This window comes from Macaca fascicularis, chromosome 14 (genome assembly GCF_037993035.2).
Source record: "Macaca fascicularis isolate 582-1 chromosome 14, T2T-MFA8v1.1".
NCBI lineage: Eukaryota > Metazoa > Chordata > Mammalia > Primates > Cercopithecidae > Macaca > Macaca fascicularis.
In genome coordinates, this window is record NC_088388.1 from 40799888 (window position 1) to 40823568 (window position 23681).

General features: G+C 35.4%; 1 protein-coding gene across 3 annotated transcripts in view; it reads right to left on the bottom strand.

Annotated features, from left to right (window-relative positions):
• The window catches only part of LUZP2 (leucine zipper protein 2), a 578438-nt gene that overhangs the window by 294192 nt on the left and 260565 nt on the right, over nt 1-23681 (bottom strand). For 2 of the 3 annotated variants that reach the window (XM_005578372.5, XM_005578370.5), the window contains exon 5: nt 7334-7396. The exons of the other annotated variant lie outside the window; for it this stretch is intronic. In XM_005578372.5, the coding sequence (XP_005578429.2) occupies nt 7334-7396 (63 nt within the window). The remainder of the gene's footprint in view (nt 1-7333; nt 7397-23681) is intronic. 3 annotated transcript variants of the gene reach the window in all.

Here is a 23681-nt window from a genome sequence, read left to right on the forward strand (position 1 = left end):
TGTTTCTAAAGTACAACCTAGAAGCTGTATTTTTAGCTCTTCCAACAATTTCGTAAGGTATCTATAGGAATTAATACATTCCTTTCTCTAAAGAACAAATTTTGTCATAACCAAGAATAATAACTGCTTCACTGCCCCCAAAAACAATTTTTTTATTAATCATATTCCTGGATATGTGTCAATGGCTATTTGGAACTATTTGAGAATCCAGAAATTGGCCAGTGACTTGAATTATACAAGATTTTTCTCCCAGGCATTTATAGCAATGACATTAAAACAAAATATAAAAGGACATTAAAACAGTTGATAACAGGAGCTGAAGAAGACGTATTAATAAGCCAGAATTCGGTAAACTATACGGTCCATATAACAAACAGATGAGCAAGATAACTGAGAGACTGAAAGAGCGGAAAATAGAGACATGAAATAATAAAAGGAAAAGGATGCCACCAACATAGAGTAGCTGGATTAATTTCTGATTTCCACCACTGAGCAGAATCAAACCCACTTTTATGATTACTGATCCAATTTAAACTAAAGATATTTGTTCCAGTGCCTGATTTGTCTAATAATTCCTAGACTTATATTATCCTACCCATTCCTGAGCCTCTTTTATATCTCAGACCATTACAGACAAACTGATTTTATCCTAGAAGAAAAATAATTACAATTCAAGAACATTGCAAATGATAGTACAGAAAGGGTATTTTGGAAGTGAAAGAATAAATTCTGAACTTTGAGAATTTAGTGTCCAGGTGCGATGGCTCACACCTGTAATCCCAGAACTTAGGGAGCCTGAAGCAGGCAGATCACTTGAGGTCAGGAGTTCGAGACCAGCCTGGCCAATATGGCAAAACCCTATCTCTACTGAAAATACAAAAAAAGTAGGCAGGAGTGGTGGTGCACGTCTATAGTCCCAGAAACTCAGGAGGCTAAGACAGGAGAATCGCCTGAACCCAGGAAGCAGAGATTACAGTGAGCCAAGATCGTGCCACTGCACTCCAGCCTGGGTGAAACAGCAAGACTCTGTCTCAAAAAAAAAAAAAAAAGAGAGAGAGAGAGAGAGAGAATTTAGTGTGATTCTCTATTTCATCCTTACCTTGAGCTATCGAATGAGTCTCAGGAAATCAATTATAATCCAAAAAAAAAAGAAAAGAAAAAAACACAGAATACCATAGAAGAAAGTAAGGAAAATACATCTGCCCCATCTTTTCTATCTTTCCCTTCTCTTCCATGTCTATCTACTCACTAAATCAAGACAGAATGTGTTTTTCATTATTTTATCAAAAACAAGTTCAAATTTTTTAAAGTTTTTTGTTTTATTAGGTTTTTAATTGACACATAATTGTACATATTTATCAGGTGCAATGTGATGTTCAATACATGCATAGACTGTGTAATTATCAAGTCAGGGTAATTAACATATCTACCACCTCAAACACTTGTTATTTCCCTGTGGTGAGAACATTCAAAATCCTCTTTTCTAACTATTTTGAAATACATAACACACTGTTGGTGACTACAGTGATCCTACTGTGCAATAAGACACAGAACTTAATTCTCCCACCTAACTTGAACTTTGTACCTGTTGACCAATCTTTTTTCCATCTCCTTCTACTCCCTACTTTCTCCAGCTTCTGATAACCACTATTCTCTCTACTTCTTTGAGATCAACTTTTGTAGATTCCTCATATGAGTGACATCATACAGTATTTGTCCTTCTGTGCTTGGCTAATTTCCTCTAACACAATGTCCTCTAGGTTCATCCATGTTTGCACAAATGACAGGATTTCACTATTTTAAATAGCTGAATAGTATTTCATTGTTTTATATACCACATTTTTATCCATTCATCTATAAACACATTGATTCCATGTTTTAGCTATTGTGATAGTGCTGCAATAAACATGAGTGCGTAGACGTCTCTTCAACATATCGATTTCGTTTCCTTTGGATATATACCAAGTAGTTACGTTATTGGATCATATGGTAGTTCTATTTTTAATTTTTTGAGAAATTTTCATATTGTTATTCATAATGGCTGTACTAACTGAAGTCCCATCACTAGTGTCTAACAGTTCTTTCTCCACATCCTTGCCAGCTTTCCTTACTTCTCTTTTTGATATTAGCCATTTTAACTGAGGTAAGTTGGTATTTTATCACAGCTTTAACTGGCATTTTCCTGATGATTAGTGATGTTGAGGGTATTTTCTTATTTATCTGTTGAGCATTTGTAAATCTTCTTCTGATAAATGTCTATGCAGATATTTTGCCCATTTTATCAGATTATTCATTTGCTACTTAATTGCTTGAGTTTCTTACATATTTTAAATATTAACCCCTTGAGCATAGACTGTTTAAATACTAGCGTCCATCAAGTATTTCCAGCTATATAATTCTTTAAAAAGCCCTGAACATTATCCAACTAGCACCTTTATTTAAAAATTATGGCAGGGCGCAGTGGCTCATGCCTGTAATCCCAGCACTTTAGGAGGCCAAAGCGGGTGGATCACCTTGTCAGGAATTAAGACCAGCCTGGCTAACATGACAAAACCCCATCTCCACTAAAAATATAATGCCTGTAGTCCCAGCTACTTGGGAGGCAGGAGAATCGTTTGAACCCAGGAGGCAGAGGTTGCAGTGAGCTGAGATGGCACCACTGCACTCCAGCCTGGGTGACAGAGTGAGACCCTGTCTCAAAAAAAGAAAAAAAAAAATTCGACAATTAAAAATGCTTGTACCAGGGCCTGATTTGCTTAATATTTCCTAGACTTACATATCATGCTACTCATTCTTGAGCCTGTCTTATATCTCAGACCATTACAGACAAATTGATTTTATCTTAGGGGTAAAATAAATAAAATTAAAAAAAAAAAAAAAACGAAATGATAATGTAGAAAGGCTTTTTTGAAAGTGAAAGTCAGAATAAATTCTGAACTTTGAAGCGTGCGAGATTGACTACATGATGAGGCAGCTGCCATATGTATGGAAGTTAGAGAAGGGAGGTTGAATTTTTCATTTGTTTCCTTGTTGTGATTTATTTTATGGTGCAAAATTGTATATTTTTTTTTGCGACCAAACCGTATGCAAACACAAAATGCAAAATAAACATTGAAAGCACAAGCATGTTTTAAAGTAAATTAAAATGGAGATGAGCCCTGAAGAATCCTTGAGCAGACAAAGCCAGTTGGGCTTTGTAAGTGACCTAAAGTTGTTTGATTTGCAAATGTGTGAAAAACTTAATGTGGGCCACTGTAAATAAATGCCTGTATTAAAGAAAAACAGATCTTGAGCTTAACCACACAGAAGAAACAAATTTGTAATTTTATAACTAGAGATTTTCCAATGGGATAGACCAAATACAGCAACTGTCTAACTGTAACTAAACAAATATTTTCTTTGCTTCCCTTCGATTTTAGTCACATAAAAACCTTCCACTATATTTCCTTAGTGAAGCTCCTGAGCCACTTCTAGTTCAGAACAGCCCAATTTACGCACTGTTGTTTGCTCAAATAAACTCTTTGAAAATAGTACTATATCTCAGTTAACCTTTTAAACAGAAAGATTACACAAGAGAGATTAGAACTAGAGATTTAGATCAGAAAGTTACTGAAAAACTGGTGATATATCAATTATAAGTCCAATTTTGCATATAGGAAATCTTACATTCTACAAATTACACACTAAAAATATAAGTTTTGGAGGGAAAATGGGATTGGGGAAGACCACTTACTTGTAACATTGTTACCAGAGCAAAAAAAACCAACAAGCTGGGTATAGTGATTCACACCTGTAATTTCAGCACTTTGGGAGGCTGATGTGGATGGATCACAGCTGAGATCAGGAGTTACAGACCAACCTGGCCAACACAGTGATAGCCCATCTGTACTAAAAATAAAAAAATTAGCTGGGTTTGGTGGCACATGCCTGTAGTCCCAGCTACTCAGGAGGCTGAGCCGGGGGTATCACTTGAACCCACGAGGTGGAGGTTGCAGTAAGCTGAGATCACGCCACTGCACTCTAGCCTGGGTGACAGAGAGAGACTAAGAAAAACAATAACGAAACTAATAAAAGTGTAAATACAATTTTTTTTGCATTTATCTCAAACATCATAGTCATTTGATTCTTTGCAGCTTTATATTCAGGATTTAGTGTTCTTCTTTTGGGATGCAGATCCTGGAGGGAATTGACTTCTAATAAAGCACACTATAATCAAAATTAATATTTGATGCAGATTTTTCATAAATCTCTTGTTTCAATGCAAAGGAAAAGTCTTAACAGAAACTTCTGTATTCATATCTTACCTAGCAAAAAGCGTAAGAGTTTTAACACAATACCTATCACTACAACCACTAAAAGGAAGCCCTTTCGTAAGTTTTCAATCTTTTTCTTATGTCCTTGTATTGATAACGATTTCTTTAAAATTTGAAAAGTCCTTTGCCTGACTGCTTCAAAACCCAACATATTGGAAAGAAAAGCAAAATGATTTTTAAAGCTTTGCTAACATTATTTCACCCCTTGTTAATTGTTAATATGATCATTTGATGCAAGGAAATACACACTGTTGCAGAATAGATTTGACTTGAACGTTTCATAAAAAAAGAATATAAAGAGAAAAGCAGAGGGCCAAAAACTGAAACTTAGAGACCACATCAATCACAATAGAGCTTTTGTAAGTCACAACAGTACAATTCAGAGGTTAAAAGTGGCGCCCATGAGAAGATATAGGTAGCTGGAGATAGATGAAATAAAAGTGCTTGAAATACTCTGATTGGCAAGGTATGGTGATTTACACCTGTAATCCCAACATTTTAGGAGGCTGAAGTGAGTGGATCTCTTGAACCCAAGAATGCAAGACCCACCTGGGAAACATAGAGAAATCTCTTCTCTACAGAAAAATGCAAAAATTTTTGCACTGCTGTCTATCTCATTTCTTAATATATGTGGTCAATAAATGTGGCAGACCACCTAAGCAGAATTAGAAACAAAACCCATAGGGTTATCTCAATAGATGCAGAAAAAGCATTTCATAAAATCCAGCATCCTTTTATGATAAAAACCTTCAACAAAATAGGCATAGAAGGGACTTAGCCTTCATCTTTTGATACTTCCCTAATTCCCTCACTCAAAAGTTACCACTTAGAGGATTTCAAACTTCTTCCAGAAATTTATTTGTATTTGTTTTATCTCCTTCACCACTGTATTTTGTTTAATCAATTTACCTGTTTTTTTCTTATGCTTGAACTAAAAATCTTCCAAATAGTGCCCATATAACTTCACTGTACAGTGCATACGCCAGTTATTTCGTTAAATAAATCTGCCTTAATCTCTACATACATACTGCTCTACATACATACTGATTATTTGTTAAAAATTAAATAAATTAATATAAAGGAGTAAAATTGAAAACATTGAATTGCTAATATATATTCACCATTAGGGTTTGTAAAAGGCAAAAGCTTTTTTGGTTATCAACTTTCATTTCATAAGTTCTCAATAGTATAAAAGTGAATAGTAGCAAATTTAATTATAAAACTTATATTTAGCAGATCTTACTTCTGTAGGGTTGTATTTCTTTCTGAATTATTCTAGTCTGTGCAGTTACCAAAGTACAATTTCACTATGAAAATAACTTCCAAAGACAAAGTATTTTGTTATTTGTTATAATTATAAATAATATAATTTATAATTATATTATAAATAATATAATATAAATATTATATTATATAAATATTTATAATATAAATATTATAAATAATATAAATAATTTGTTATAATTATAATTATAAATAATTCATAATTTTGCATTTATTTATTTATTTGGTAGAGATGGAATCTCACTATGTTGCTTAGGCTGATTTGGAACTCTTGGCCTTAAGCAACCCTTCCACCTTGGTCTCCCAAAGCACTGGGATTACAGGCATGAGCCTGCTTAGTAGGTTTTTGCTGTTGTTTTAATTTTTATTTTTTAAATTTATTTTTAATAGAGACAGGGTATTGCTCTGTCACCCAGGCTGAAATGCAGTGACATGATCACTGCTCACTGCAACCTTGACCTCTCAGGCTCAAGCAATCCTCTTGCCTTAGCCTTGTTAAAAGCTGAGACTACAGTTGAGCCACCACTCCCAGCTAATTTTTTTTTTTTTTTTTTTTTTTTTTTAAGAGATGAGATCTTCCCACGTTGTCCAGACGGGTCTCGAATTCCTGGGCCCAAGCGATCCTCCCACCTCAGCCTCCCTAAGTGCTGGGATTATAGTTATGAGCCGCTGTGCCCAGCTTAGTGGTTTTTTGAAACAACTTTCTCCTTAGCTGAATTCTAGATTTTAAGAAGTTATCTAATATTAAAAGTGAACTGATGATACTTATATAAAGATAAAAATAAAGTTGAAAGTCTCTTATACATACAACTGGGTTCACAATGCTGATTGTGTATGTGTGTGTGTGTGGTGTGCGTGTGCATATATAAATGTACTCCCTATCCTATTTTAAAACTGACTTTAATCTTGTCCAAAATGTTTTCCTTGTTTTAAATGGTAGGTGAACATTTTTTGATTTGAGCAATCTGGCTTTTTCACTGAGCCCTAAATGACCCCAACAAACAAATATTATCCATTACACCCAGTAGTCTGATAACTCTAGTCTGTTGATATTTTACATCATAATCAGGATTCAAAATAAACCATAATTAGTGAGATTGATCAAGGAAGACTTATCATGAATTAGTCATGCCTCAATGGTCTTAATTAATTGCATTTAATAAAAAGGAAATGAAAAGGTGGAAATAGGTAATGGAGAAATTATAAAAAATTAAAGTAGCTGTATAACAAGATAAAGAATCAAACAATAAAAATGTACGCAGTATTTAATAGGATTCTTACATTTTAAAGGCTATCATGAAAATAATTACAACTTGTTTATGTTTAAATTTGCATTACTTTGAGATTATCCTTAAACACATTTTTCATTCTAGATTGGCCCTTTCTAACATGCAGCCAATTTCTAGCTAGCTTTCTTCTTTAGTTCCTGTAATGTCATTTATTAAACAAGTAAATTTATTCAATGAAAATTGATTTTTAATATCATCCTAAGCAAAATATAATTAGAAAGAAAAATGAACTAGAGAAGTTTGGACTAATGAAATTATTGAATATATATAAATGTAAGGATTATCTACTTTTTGGAATTCTTAACCTTACAATTTCTCTACATCAGTTTATAACTGAAAATTATATGTGCATGTGTTTAATACTCCTAACTAGTAGCAAATTTATATGTGCATTTATGTATATTATTTGATTTATATAAAATGTATCTAAGATATAATAAATCTTACCTCATTCTGGAGGTCTCGGATCATTTTGCTCTTTCTTTCAACTTCAGTCTTTAAAAAATTAATCTGAAAATGAATAGACTATTATGTAGAAACATTCCAAACTCATTACCATGGCTTTCATTATTTTGAAAAACAATGCATTATTTATTAACAAATATTGAAAAAGAACAAAGAATTACACTGTTCCTTAATCAGAACCTTCATTACTAAATTTATACATATATTCAGTGATTATATTAAAATATTCTTTTTTCATTTAACAAACTATTTAATTGAGAAACCCTACACTTTATGACTGTGATTCTCTTACCTGGATAAACTTCATTTCCTTTTAAAAATGTGGTTCTTTAAAAAAAGAAAAAATAGATTCTAGAGTTGAACCTAGGAATCTCTATTTCTAAAACACTCCAGGTAATTATGACCTGTGGCCAAGTTTGAGAGCAATTGCATAATAATATCCCTTACCTCAGAACTATGGGACATTAAAAATAGGTTACCGAAGACACCATGATGTTTCCTTCTAAACAAGATATTGTCAGGATCTATCACCTTATGCCACTTATTCCAACTGTATTTCCTAAAAATAGCATTACCTGCCCCAAGTACTTTGTAAAAAAAGGTAGTATAGTAAGTGGTAAAGACTTTTATAGAATTTATAGTCTTTATAATCCCTGAGAGTATACTAGTCACTGAGACTTTATAGTCACTGAGGGTGCCCTATAATAAGAAGATAACTGTGATAGTGAATGAAACATTTAATTTATCACATTTTCAATTTTCTTTTAGTCAAGGTTTTTAATAAAGTAATGATACAAGGTAAATTTAATTTTTCTAATACTCTTAATTCAATATATTGAAAATATTATTTGGAAATGGATTATTCATGATATAATTTACATTCTTTTTGTGTTATATGCCTTTAGATTTCAATGTGTGTTTTTTACACTTACAGAACATCTCAGTTTGGATTAGTCATATTTCTAATGCTCAATAGCTTCATACATTGAACAATATATTCTTAGAAGTTTCTTGAAATGACAAAAGAGACTCATGATCCAGGTTGTCTCTAAAGATAGACTGAGTCTTTGGGTTGGAAATCAAATTTAGGAGTAAGGTTAATTTTTATCATATACACACTTTAAAAAATATTTAGTTCTGAAACATTTCAAACATGAAGAAAAGAACAAGAAGTAATACGTAAAATGCCTATGGGCTAACCCTAAACATTAACCAGATATTAATGTTTTGTCCAATTTTCTTCAGACCCTTTTATAAATAATGTATTTTTATTTATCATTATTTATTATTAAAGCTTCAGCTAACTTCTAGTCCTTTCTTCCCCCCCACCCCCTAGGTAATCACTATACTGAACTTACATATTTGTCTCATGCATATTTTGATACATTTTATTTATTGTGTATGCTCTCATGAAAAATAAATACTATCACTTTATGTTAAAGTTTGCCTAAATTATGAGAAGATCAACTTTATGAGATTTATTCATCTTTATTTTATGTAATACCAGTTAATTTATTGTAGTTAGTAACCACAGTTGAAGCTAAACAATTACTAAATTAATCAAGGTGAAGAATAAGGCACTATAACTGACATATCCCTAAATACAGTGGTTTAAATGAGATAGATTTTTCTGTCATAGAGCTGTATATAGGTGTCTGCAGCCTAGAGCCTAATGGTGAGTGGCCCACAGCCTGGATACAGCTCTGGCATTAGCAATCATCCTTTGAATGATTCTTCCCATTATCATCATTTCCCAGTTACTGGATGATATGTCTTGGGTCTGTGTTCCCACCCTCATCTCATGCTGAACTGTAATCCTTAATGCTGGAGGTAGGGCCTGGTGGCAGGTGATTGGATCATGGGGCTGGTTTCTAATGGTTTAGCGTCATCCTAGTGCTGTTTTTGTAATAGAATTATTGTGAGATATGATTGTTTAAAATTATGTAACATCTCTCTCCCTTCTCTCTCTTCCTCCTGTTCTGCCCATGTGAAGATGCCTACTCCAGCTTTGCCTTCTGCCATGAGTAAAAGCGCCCTGAGGCCTCCCCAGCCAAGCTTCCTGTACAGCCTGTGGAACCGTGAGCCAATTAAACCCTTTTTCCCTACAAATTACCCAGTCTCAGGTATTTCTTTATAACAACGCAAGAACAGATTAATACACGGGATATGGAAAGTCCAGGGTAAAGAATGAGTATAACTAAATAATTCTGACTCTAAAATAAAATCTGGGCTGTTGGATCTTCCTTGGGAGATTTGAACTGGGAACCTCCAGAGAAAACTGGCTAGTTCTCAGCTGAGATAGATTAAGGATGTCATAAGGTACTATTAAGGTTGTGTTAAGTGTTGCATACATAATATGCAGAGGAAGTCAGTTGTTACAGAAATAGAAAAAGTCAATGGGAAGCCAGCTGAGTCATTTACCTAGAGGACTACAGAACGAAAATCCATGGATTCCTCTTTTTGACATCTTCAAGAGCTGCAATAGTTCCAGTACCACCTAACAACAGCCTCATCACATCTGACTCCTGGGCTTGACTTTCCATAAAGTCCATCAGAAGTTTTACAACACCTGTTAACACTTTCTTCTTTCAGGCCTGTGAAAGCTTCCAGGCATTACCATTTCCTCAGTTGTTACTGAAAACCCAAACCAAACAATTTTGATGGCAAAAGAACACATAGTACAGAAAGAGAAACTTGAGAATTAGCATGTCCAGTGTTTTAGCCATATTAACTTTCAAAGTAAGCTTGAATTTTGAACCTACTGACAGTAACCCCAAAACACTAGTCCTCATTCTTCATTAGGTAGATAGTTGAAGTTGATAGAAAAACCAAGCTATCACCACTGGAACCTAAAAGTAAAATTCTAAGTCCTCATAATCAATTGAATGGACTCCTCCACTCACCAACAACATTCCAAAGTTAACCTGAAACACAAGTTCAGGCCATTATGGTAATATAACATTAAAACAGAGACTTAAAGATAATCTATTTGCTCTGAAACCTGGAGGCTTTATCTGCATAATAAAAACCTCGGTCTCCATAACACAACTACTTATCTTAACCCAGACACTCCCTACTATTGATTCTAAATCTTAGATAACCAATTGCCAATCAGAAAATCTTTGCCATTTGCCAATCAGAAAATCTTTGAAATCAACTATGACCTGGAAGTTGGACATCCCACCACCCTACTGGCTCCCCACCACTTCAAGTTGTCCTACCTTTCTGGACCAAGCCAATGTACATCTTACATGTATTCACTGATGTCTTATGTCTCCCTAAAACATAAAAAATCAAGCTGTAGCCCGACCACCATGGGCACATGTTCTCCGGCCCTCCTGAGGCTGTGTCACGGGCATGTCCTTAACCTTGGTGAAATAAGCTTTGAAATTGATTGAGATCTGTCTCAGATACTTCTTGATTTACACCAAGTAGAACTTAACCCCATTCAAAATTAAACACCTATGCAGAGTAACAATGTATGCCCCACAAAACAGCTTTTACATTCTTTTCTACACAAGCATTTTATTAGCCCCAGAAAATTTTGCTTTGTACACATTTGTCTTTAGTTATGTCACGAACTACTTAAAGCCATATTACTTATATTAATAACCTGTTCTTTCACTGATACCATTATTTCCCCCAAATCCCCATATATGGGTACTGCACATGTTGTTCATACTTAACAATTAACTTTAATTAAAGTATAATGAAAATACATTACCATGTCAAGACTACAATTATTAAATGTTAAACAAGGACAGAAAAACTTGAGAATGCAATACTTCAATATTCAAGACATAAAATATATTCTGAACATTTAAAATGTATTAGCATTTTAGGTTATGGGTTTAGAATTCCAACTGATTTTTCATACCCCTGAAACAATAAGCATTCTTACTGATAGTTACGAAATAATTCTCAGAAACAGAAAATACATTCTATTTACTGTGAATACGATTGAAAGAACATAGCAACTCTTTATTTTTAATGAGATTCAAAGCTTGAAGCTAAAATTCTTGCATTAGACTAATGATGTCTCAGGACAAGTTAAGCCATAAAAATTAACAAGTGTAGGTAAATGCATTCAATAATCATTAAAATCTTTAATTAGCCTGGTCACACCTGAGAGTTCATTCTTCATTGCTGCCTGTTAGGGTTTTCCATTAGGGTCACAGGTTTGAAATATTTGCCATTTCATTATTTGCTTAGGTGTAAACATAAATGTTTGTATTTCCATAAAGAGTATTTTTAAACAGAATTAGATCAAGAAAGATATACTGTTTTTTAATTTAATTTTCAGATATATATCTTTTTTCATATTTTTAAAAATTCAGTGAGAAAGATCATCTTTTTTGAATCAATGAAAAAATGATAAATAAATCAATGTTTCTTAGCATTTTACTATAGACTTACCAAATGTTGTGGGTATTTGCAACATATGTGCATAAATAAACAATCTCTTATTTTGATGGAAAAAAAGCCTTAGTAATTTGATGTTTAGTCAAAGACAATACATAAGATTATCTGCTTTTAAATCTAAAATAGCACAACAATATTTCTCTAATCAAATCCAAAATTTGCCCTAATTTGAGATCTTAATCTCCCTTATTTATGCAAACTTCATTTACAACCATAGTCTTCTTTTCAGTGAAAATAATTAGTGGATGATTTATACAATAAAAAGGCTATAAATATGTGTTAATTTAATCCTTATTTAACCTATACTCTTCAAATAGGGAGAAAAATTACAAAGGATTTTATCTGAATGTTTACCAAAATTTATAAGTGTTGACCCTAGTGATATTACTCTTTCCCTACATTCCAATATCAACCAGATGCACATTATAAAATAAAATATTCATGATATACACACAAACACATGTACACACACATATGCATATACACACACACACACACACACGTCATTCCCACATTAGTTAAAGATTCTGTCATCTCTTTATAGTTTCTGACTTAGAACGTATCACCCTTTCAATTCAAAACATAGAACACATTTTCCTGAAGAGATAAGACATGTTTGCATTCATTGATCATGCTGCATATTTTGTTAATATACTCTTCGATTTGTTTATTCAGAATTTTTACATCTACATTCATTAATGAAATACGCCTATAAGTTTATTTAGTCATATTGTTATGAATTGATTTTCAATAATAAAAGCATATGCTCACATAATGAGATGAGAGTTACTTATTTTCCAGAAAATACTTGCATTTATTAGGAATTAATTGGTCATTGAAAATTAGATAAACGTCATCATTAAAATCCTTCTTTGCAATTTGGGGAAATAGATGTCTTTTAGTATAATAAAATTCCAAATGCATTGGTCTGTTCAAGTATTGTATTTCCTATTGCAGAAATTTTGGAATTTCATATTAATCTAACTTAGGACTTCTGTTAAGAATTTAAAATTAATTAGTGGACAGTTGCTGATAATACTTTAAATTGTGAATATGGCCTTTTTCTCTTTTTTATTTTACGTTTTAACACTTGAGTCTTTTATTTTTATTCAATTTTTATCATAATCTTTTCTCTTTGCATAATCTTTTCAAAGAGCTAAGGATTTAGGGGATTTTTGTTTCTTTCATAGTTTATTGTTTGTTGTCTGGTCTTTATAATTTTCTTTCCTTAGTACATTGAGATCGACTTTTTGCTTTTTAACCAACTTCTTGAATTAATATCATCTATCTTTCATTTACCTGAAAATGCATTTAAAGCTAATAATTACCCACTAAATATTACTTTAACATGTACAATTTTCATTATTATTAAGTGCCAAGTATGACAGTGTTTGATCATTTCTCATTAATCCAATGGTTATTAGAATATATTTTTAAACAATAAATTATTTGACTGCTTATAAAAATTATTTTTACTTTTATTAAAATAGTTTAATAACATGCTATTAATATTTTTGAATTTATAGAACTTCATTTATGTTTCAATACATATTTTATTTATATATCATTTCTGTAAATCTTCTGGGTGTGGTAAAAAATATAGGCAGTTTGTTGGAGATTTCTCACTATATACTAATAGTTTAAAACTGTCAATTATAGAGCTTCATGATATACACACAAACACTTGTTCTCAGGCCCTCCTGAGCTGAGCATGCAGATGTTCCTGGAGGGTCGCATACCCAGGGATGGCATGGAAGCCCCATGCCCCTTCCTCTATACCTTGCCTTACCCATCTCTTTGTATACTTTTTCATTACTTCTATAATAAACTAGTAAATGTAGATGTTTCCTCAAGTTCTGTAAACCACTTCAGAAAACTCATCAAAACCAAAGAGGTGGTTATGGAACCTCAACTTGAAGCCGGTGGGTCGGAAGCTCTATAGGCCCCCGACTTGAGACTGGTGTCTCAGCAGCAGAGGCAATCTTAATGACTGAGCCTTCAACCTGTGGGATCTGACACTATCTCCAGCTAGGCAGTGTCAGAATTAAATTGAAAGAGACTCAGCTGGTCTCTGCTACTTCTTAGTGGAACAAATCCCCACACATTTGGTCTGTGTTCATTGTTGTGGTATGGGAGCAGAAGAAAAACACAGTTTGACAATATTTCCTACAACAATTGGTGTCAGGGGAATGAGATCTGCTAGCACTGCTTAGGCTCAGGGAAACATACAGTTCAGGAAGAGAAAGAATAAAAGAGCAGGGGGTGAAGAACCTTTGATTCCTGTGTGGCCACATGGTCCCCCATGGTATATAATTGCAGTTATGCTGCATTTGGTTACTCAAGGTAAAAGCTACCAGTGGAATTTAGATACGGATGCATAGGGAAATGCAAACTGTTGACGACAAAAGCCAAAGTTCGTAAAATATTTGAAAAGATTTATTTGGAGACAACTGTGAGGACAATGGTTCTTGACGCAGTCTCAGGAGATCCTAAGAGCATATGCCTGAGGTGGTTGGGTTACAGCTTGCTTTTACACATTTTAGGAAGACATATGGAATCAATCAATACATGTGAGATACACATTGGTTCGGTCTGAAAATGTAAGATATCTCAAAGGTGGGAGAAGATGTGGCTTTCTGGTCACAGGTGAATTTAAAATTTTGCTGATTGGCAATTGGTAAAACAATTAAAAATTGCTAATTGGTAAAACAATTAAGCTTTGTCTATGATTGAAGCCAGCAAAAAGAAATGCTTGGTGTTAAAATAAGGGGGATGGTGAAAGCCAAGGTTTTTACTATATAGATGAAGCCTCCACAGATGCTGACTCTACAGAGAATAGATGGCAAAGGTCTCTTATCAGGCCTTAAAATATGCCAGGGCCGCAGTCAATCTCCTCAGGATTGGAAGGCTTGGAAGGTGAAAGATTGAGTTATATTAATAAAGATTCTTTACAGATAAAAAGAGCCATTTCGAAGTATGGTAAGAAAACAAATTTTGATGCGAAATCATTTGATTTCCTTCTTTATATGCCATGCGATGTTACACTAGAGTCAAGCTGGAATTTTGTTTCTTAATTGCTACAAAGAATCTGTTTTTTCAGTCTTAAGATCTCAGTTTTAATGTAATGCTAGTCAATTGTGATTAAAATCCAAAAGAAAGAGAGTATAATGAGGCATGTGTGTCACCCTCTTCCTGAACTAGTTTTTCAGGTTTCTTTGGAATCCTGTTGGCTGAGAGGGGAGTCCATTCAATCTACTGAGGGGCTTAGAATTTCATTTTTGGTTTATGAAACTAATAAGAGAAAAGCACCATGTTCAAACCCTTAGTTATTGTTATCTATAATAGCTAAAATAAAATTTAAAAAGAGTGCTGAAGCCTTTAGGCTAAACCAAGCTCAGATACGCGTCTGTTTGAGCTCAGACCACTAGCCTCAAAGCTACCCACAAAGGGGAAAATTATGTCAGGAAAACAGAAAGCACTTCTGAGACTTTTGGTCACCAAGAAGGCGGTCAATGTGGGAGAAGGACAAAAACAAGTAACTATTGAAACTTAGTATAATATGAAGGAATGGTTCACTTTGTACATTGGTATCATCAGCTCTCTGAGGAACCTTTACTAAAATGGATAGTGAAAGTAACTAATTTGAGAGTAGTGTCTTTGTTTTTTCTTTTTCTGTTTGTTTGTTGGTTTGTTTTCTTTTGAGATAGAGTTTTGCTCTTGTTGCCCATGCTAGAGTGCAGTGGGGTGATCTTGGCTCACTGCAACCTCTGCCTCCCAGCTTCAAGTGATTCTTCTGCCTCAGCCTCCCTAGTAGCTGGGATTACAGGTTCCCACCACCATGCCCAGCTAAATTTTGTATTTTTAGTAGGACAGGGTTTCACCATGTTGGTCGGGCTGGTCTTGAACTCCTGACCACAGGCGATCCACCCACCTCGCCCCCTCAAAGTGCTGGGATTACAGGTATGAGCCATCGCACACCATCGCGCCCAGCCAGTGTCTTTCGTTTTAAATGATGCAGAGTAGAAGAACACGTTTGCATTGATCCAGGATCTACTGCTCACTATTGAATATTGCAGATGTGTATATATCATCTAGATACATAGGAATTTGTTCCTGAAGAAATGTCCAGTCTAGTGGGGTGTATAAAAGCCACTGTAAAATTCTGAAGGGGACTGTCTGACTCCACCTATAAGTGTCAAGTGGAGCACCCCACATAAAGCAGTTGATATGCTTCATATGCAAGCCATATGGGATTGCTTTTATGATGACAGGGATAGTCACTGGCTATATATGCTTGTTACTCAGGTCACGGCAAATGCTGTGGTTAAGGGAGCCCCATTTTCATGAACACCTCATATAATGCTGTTCATACAAAACAGAGACAGTCAGAGAAGCCTTATCAAATTTGTTGTCTCAACTTCTCCTCATAGGTCACTACAGATGCTAATAAAACATCAGGTAAATTAACCAGAGAACAGTGAAGGGTAGTGGGGAGAGTGAAATAACTCATCTCATAAAGTTGAAATTTTTAAAATAATTAACAAATAAGATGAACAAAGAAAACATTGGCAGAGCATGATGGCTCACACCTGTAATCCTAGTACTTTGGCCGGCCAAGATAGAAGGGTTGCTTGAGGCCGGAATTTCAAGACCAGTCTGGGTAACATAGTGAGACCTCATCTCTACAAAAAATTTAAAATAAACAAACAAAAAAAACACTGATGAGGTGAAACTACAAAGAAAAAGAAGAGAGAGTCATGGGATTCATCTCAGCAAGGTGGAAATCTTTAGATGATTATTAAAATACTGAATGAATAAAATGGTAATTAATGAGGTTAAAACAAAAGTCTAAATACAGCATAATAAAAGGCTGAGTAGACCAAAGGGAGACTCGGCTGGTCCACCAACAGTAGAGGGCCCCAAACCAGTTTGCTCTCTTTCCCCCAGTCTGAATAAATTTAAAAAGTCAGAATATTTTAAAAGATTACAAAGAGAAACCCATCCCTGGCATTGTCTGGGGTAATGGCTATACTTATTAATGAAGATAAAGATTGGCAGCAGGGCCAGGTTCCCTTTACTTAATTCCTAGCTGAGGGCCCAAAGTCTTTTGCACAAGAGACAGTAAAATGGTCTGCAGGAGAAGAAGAGAAGTTCCTGGGATGAGAACTTAAAAATGGAAAAATGGATAGGATTATAAAAGTTGATATATTGGAACACACTTCATGTGAAGCAGTTTGATCACTTTTATCCGATTGTATTATGGGAATGAGCATTGTATCTGATTGGGAAATTCACCGACCTAGTACTGTAAAACAGAAGGCATGTACATCTGCCCCTCAAGCAATTTTAATAACCTGTACTAAATGGGACTCTAATCTTTCCCTGTCTTGCTGTTTGTGGGTCATAAAACTCTCATTCTAAAGAGAATCTTGCCCTATACCCTGGGGGGCATAATTCTGAAGTCATGAAGCTTCCATAAAAACCTAGGACTGGGTTCCTTCATGAATGAACACTGAAGATTCCTGGAGGGTGGCATGTCTGGGGAGTGCATGGAAGCTTCTTGCCCCTTCCACTATTCCTAGCCTTAGTCATCTCTTCCTCAGTATCCTTCATTAACTCTTTTATAACAAACTGGTAGATGTAACAGAAAATAAAATTATCAATTGTTTTTTAAGATATTCTGTTTATCTGCTTATGTTAATGTTCTATTGCTTATTGATTGATGAATACTGAAGCTACGCTGTTAGGTATATACTTATTTATGATGCTTTTACTTTATTTTATTTTGTATATAATGTCTTCCCTTACTATATCTGTTTCTTAAATTCTATGTGGCAGACACTAATGTGGTTGACAATTCTTTCTTTCTTATTCTTTCGCATATATTTTCCCATCTTGCTTATGTTACATAGGCAATATTTTTAATTTTTAAGCTTAGAACATTTGAATATATTCCTATTCTTTTGATTTTAGATATTCTGTCCCATTTAAAGAATTAAATTATTAAATTTAACCCATTTTAATTTATTTTTGATTTCTAATACATTGGAACTTTAGCCATCTTGACTTTTTTGCCTTTTGTTCCTTTCTACTGTATAAATTAATTTTTCCATCTTATTTTTTAATTGAGTAAATCAAGTTTTTCTGCATGTGAGTTTCAATATTATACACTCTAATTTTGTTCTCATCATAATTGTTTCTAAGTTAAAATATAGAAAATTTATAATAGCCTTGCTTATTTACTATATGTCCGCTTCTTGCACTGCCTCACCCCAATCGTATTTTCTCTCCTTTGGTTCTGTTTCCTAAAGGAAAAACTAAATTTGCCAAGGTATTTGTTCACTATCAATCCCCACATCACTTGCAGTCTGCTGTTTATTCTGCTTTTCGGGTACAGTATTTCCTCCAAAAGGATTTTCAAAATGGAGCTTTCTCTGGCAACACTTCCAATACCTTATAGGCTTTAACGTTTGAATGCCAGTATATATGTATAGAACAATTTGGAAGCAGTGTACTAAAACATTGCCTTATTGTCTTCTTAAACTCATTAACATTCCTAAGAAGTCTGATATCTATCTGATTATTGCCCTTTTGTGGGTGATCTATTCTTTCCTTTGGAAAATTTTGTAATTGTATCTTTTTTTTGATATTTTAAAATTTCACAATGGCACGATAAAATTCCTATGTATTTATATGTGTGCTTTTATTTTGTGACTCACATACTTGGCAATGTTACTTTAATTCTCCATAGCTTTTAATGCATATTTTATATTTTCTATCTCATTTTTTTGTTGTTCCCTGATGCTTTCTATAAATTTGTCATTATTACTATTTTCTTTCCTATACTTACACCATTTAGTATATTCTTTATTTTACCTATCAGGTACTAGGTATTGTCTACAGTTAATATTTTCAAGTAGCTCTTTTATATGATTTTTTGTTTTGTTTTTCTACGTGTTATTAATGTATATGTTAACTGCTTGGGTATATTTAACATGTTTAACTAAATTGTTAGTTTATCTACTCCAGTAATTCTGCTTCAGAATGTGTGTGTAGTCCAATGTGTAGTCTTTCTTTTTAGTAGCTCTATACCTCAAATATCTTGTTATTTTGGCCCTTATCTCATTTTTTTCTTTGAATTTTTAATTGCTCTTTATGGTAATGGCTGCAGGAAAAGGGTCAGTGATGGCTGCTCTCTGGGGAGAAAAAGAAAAAAACCCAGGACAGAGAACCTTGAAAGCACAAAATGATCTTAGGGGATCTGAGGGAGATTGGGTGGGGAATATGACTCCTCCCTTCCTCACTCCCATTACTTCTAACTCTAGCAGGGCTTTTGCACTGTGCTGATGTTACCATGATGACAGTAGAGGCCTGAGCTGTTGCTATTGATTTCTAAGGGGAAGAGACAGACAGTAATACTCTCAAGGAAGAGTGCAGAAAAGGAGAGCAGAATCTATAGATGACCTTCAGCCTAGTCTTGCATGCCTTGTACTGCAGCCATCTGACTCGGCTAATAACAACGGCCTCTTCCCAAGATATATATATATATATATATATATATATATATATATATATATATATATATATATATTCATTTCTGTGAGTCATCTTTCTTCACAGGAATCGCTCATTATTTTATTTGTTGGGTTTTTCACATGCTTCCTTTTTAATACTTTAGTTCATATCTTCCTTTAACTGCTATCATTTTTTGGAGTTGATTTTGGAGGAATGAGTTAGCAATGGCATCAGTTTGTCATCTTGGTAGTAATTCTACAAATATGCATTTAATAAATGATTCTGATGATGATAAGTCAAAAAAGAAAATGCTTTATTCCAGAATTTCTAGTTCTTAGTGAGGGTAAATAAGTATTCATGGAATGGATGATAAGCTATAAGTTTCTGTAGAATCATAGCATCAAACATGGTCACTTTCCATAAATTTTTATCATAAAAGTGTAGGAAGTCGAGAATATCATTTAAAAATAGATTAGAGTAGAAATTATGAATGCATATCATTCACAAGAACACTATATGTCACTTACCTTTTTCTCAGTTGACAGTATATAGAAACATTAATATACTTATATAAGTATGTGTATATTGTACTGGATGTGATTAAAATACATTTCTACAATACATGGTTCTAGTAGGTACGCAAGACTTAAGAGAAGAGAAAGTTGAGGGATATTTTTAACTTCTACTCATAATAAAATATTGTCAAACAACTGAAAATACATTTTATTTAAATAGCCTTTTCGAGGAATGATTCCAAAGTGAGCCTATTTGATATTTTGTCTTCAAATTGGTTTGTGAATATGTTATTATAAGTTGTCAACTGGCAGAATATTTGAGTAATTATAATGATAATTCTATTTTTTAAAAAATTTGTTTAATATCAGCTGTGTTTTATAATATGAAGATACACTATGGTCAAAAGATTTTGCTTCTACAACAAATTTTAAAAATTTAGTTCATTCTTCTCTCTTTCCCCTACTGGAAGATATAAAGAGGCAATTATAACGCAAATGATGTAGTATTCATGGGGATGTCTGTGTCACATACACAAATATTTCCATATGTATATGTATGTGTGTATATTTATAGATACCTACATATATAAATATATACTGATAAGTAATTTTTTAATTATTTTTAGAAGTTGGCTGGGTGCAGTGGCACATGCCTATAATCCCAGCACTTTGGAAGGCCAAGGGGGCGGATCACAAGGTCAAGCAATCATGACAATCTTGGCCACCATACACAAAGGTCCTCCTAGGAAGATCCTAGTCTCTGGAAGTCAAGAAGGAGACCCAAGAGATCTCTGTGAAGTCTTTAAGAAAAGTCTCATTAAATGACCCAGTATTAAGTAGAAGAGTGGGCATTCGTCTGGGTAAGAAAGGGATAACAATCTATTTTCTAGTTCTGATGTTCACTTTCCCAGGTTCTGAATAACACTCAGAGTATTCTGACAAGTCAGATAAAATTTTTACAGTCTCTGGGTCTAGAAGATTCCAAGTAGATAATTATTTTAAGAGGCTGTATTAGGGTTCTCCAGAGGGACAGAACAGGATACATGTGCATACGAAAGGGAGTTTACTAGGGAGAATTGGCTTACAGGATCACAAGGCGAATTCCCATGATAGGCCATCTGCAAGCTGGGGAAGACAGAAGCAGTAGCGGCTCAGTCAGAGTCCAAAAGCCTCAAAAGCTGGGAAGCAGACAGTGCAGCCTTCAGTCTGCGGCTGATGGCCTGAGAGCCCCCGGCGAACCACTGGTATAAGTCCAAGAGTCCAAAGGCCAAAGAACCTGCAGTCTGATGTCCAAGGGCAGGAGAAAAGGGAGGAAGAATCCAGCCTAGGAGGAGATGAAAGCTAGAAGGCTCAAGGGTCTGTCTATTCCTGTTAACTTCTAAAAATAATTTTGAAATCACTTATCAGTCCATATTTATATATGTAGATATCTGTAAGCCAGCTTATCCTACCTTCCTTTGCCTGCTTTGGTCCAGCTATGCTGACAGCTCATTGGATGGTGCTGCCTACACTGAGGGTAGGTCTTTCTCCCCTAGTCCACTGACTAAAATGGCAGCCTCCTCTGGCAACACCCTCATAGACACACCCAGAAACAATACTTAAACCAGCTATCTACGTATCCTTCAATCCAATCAAGTTGACACCTAATATTAGCCATCACAGGGGCCTATAACCACATAACAAGAAGAGACTCCTAGTGGGAAAACAAGGCTTTTCACTTTAAAGCTGTTTAAATGTGCTCGCTTCTGCTCTTCCTTCTTCATTCTCTCATCTCCTTTTTTATCTTCTTACGGCAAAGACCAAAGACCACCAAAGTGGTCTCTTCGGATTTGCACCTTGTGCTAGCCCAGGTCCAATTACCTTTGAAGTTGGTCAGTTGGAAGTTTTGGACTCTACTGTAAGCTGTTTCTATAGTAATACATACATTTTCTAACTACATCATCCAAAGGGGGTATGGCTATGTACATTTGTTCACTTCAGGAAAGGAGTGAGATGTGCCCTCTGGTATTACTTCATATCAACTATTTATATCAAGATTTCCATTTCTAATTGAAGGGTTACAAATTATATGTAATTTTTTAAATGTTTTAATTTTCTAAAAAGTATAATGGGAAAAGAAGACTCCTGATATATTATTATTCTTTTCCTCTCTCATTTTCCTCACCTAAAAACATACACAAATATTCCCTTATGTGTGTGTATGTGTGTATATTGATAGATACCTACATATATAAATATATACTGACAGGCGATTTTTAAATTGTTTTTAGAAGTTGGCCGGGTGCGGTGGCTCATGCCTATAATCCCAGCACTTTGGGAGTCCAAGGGGTGCGGATCACAAGGTCAAGAGATCACGACCATCCTAGCCAACATGGTGAAACCCCGTCTCTTCTAAAAATACAAAATTAGCTGGGCATGGTGGCGCACACCAGTAGTCCCAGGTTACTAGGGAGGCTGAGGAAGGAGAATTGCTTGAACCTGGGAGGTGGAGGTTGCAGGGAGCTGAGATGGTGCCACTGCACTCCAGCCTGGCAACAGAGCAAGACTCTGTCTCAAAAAAAAAAAAAAAAAAAAAATAGGAAGTTAACAAGAATAGACACACCCTCTGAAGGAAGCAAAGTGCTCCTGCATAACCTGGGAGACACCCCAAATACTGTGAGTACCCAAATTGCTGAAGTGGGAAAGGGAGACCCTCGGCTACTGAACACACACCCCCGACTGGGGAAACTGAAGGAGCAGTTTTCAGGAAAGGTTTCCAACCTTACCTGGAGCTGAGTCAATTTAGATTGCTGAGTAAAATACAGGGATAGAGGAAGCAGTGTGAAAGGCCCTGAGAGCTCACTTGGTTCCCAAGCAGGCCATTCCTGCCTGGCATCACAGGGAACCTTCAGGAGGGATGTCAGCGGAAAACACCACAGGAAGTAGGAAGTCTCCAGTTGAACTCTGTAATAATTAGAATCCGGTGAGAAGCCTCCTGGCCAGAACACAGGGAAAGGTGCAAATCCAGCTTGCAGACTTCACAGGCAGGGGAAGAACCAAACCTTTTTTTTTTTTTTTTCGAAGCTGGAAGGTGGGTAGCCTGGGGTAATTTCTCAAACCCTGCTAGCCTACCACCTGGAAATAGACTTAGGGCTGTTAGAGGGGACATGGTGGGAGTGAGACCAGCCCTACAGATTGCGTGGAAGCTGGGCAAGGCCTGTGACTACTGGCTTTTTCCCACTTCCCCGAAAACCTGCATGACTCAGCCAAGGCAGTCATATTCCTCCTAGGTACACAACTCCAGGGACCTGGGAACCACATCCCCATATCCGACAGCAGCCACAACAAGACCCACCCAAGGAGAATGTGAGCTCAGACAAGCCTAGCCCTGAAGCAACCTGAGGGTCCTTCCCTATCCACCCTGGTAGCATGGTAGCAGAAGACAAAGGGCATATACTCTTGGGAGTTTTAGGGCCCTGCTCACCGCTGGTTCCTCTCGGCACTACCACAGCTGATGCTCTCTGGAAAGCGCCAAGTCCTGGCAGGAGGCTAACCAGTACAAAAATGGAACATGAAACCACCAGAGCTAAGAACCCTCACAGAGTGCATTTCACCCCCAACTGCCCCCTCCACCAGAACAGGTGCTGGTATCCACAGCTGGGAGACCCATAGATGGCTTATATCACAGGACTCTGCACCGTCAACCCCCAGTAGCGGACTGGAGCTGGGTAGACTTGCTGGGTGGCTAGACCCAGAAGAGAGATAACAATAACTGCAGCTAGGCTCATAGGAAGCCACATCCATAGGAAAACAAGAAGAGTACCACATCAAGGGAACACCCCATGGAACAAAAGAATCTGAACAATAACTTTCAACCCTAGACCTTCCCTCTGACAGAG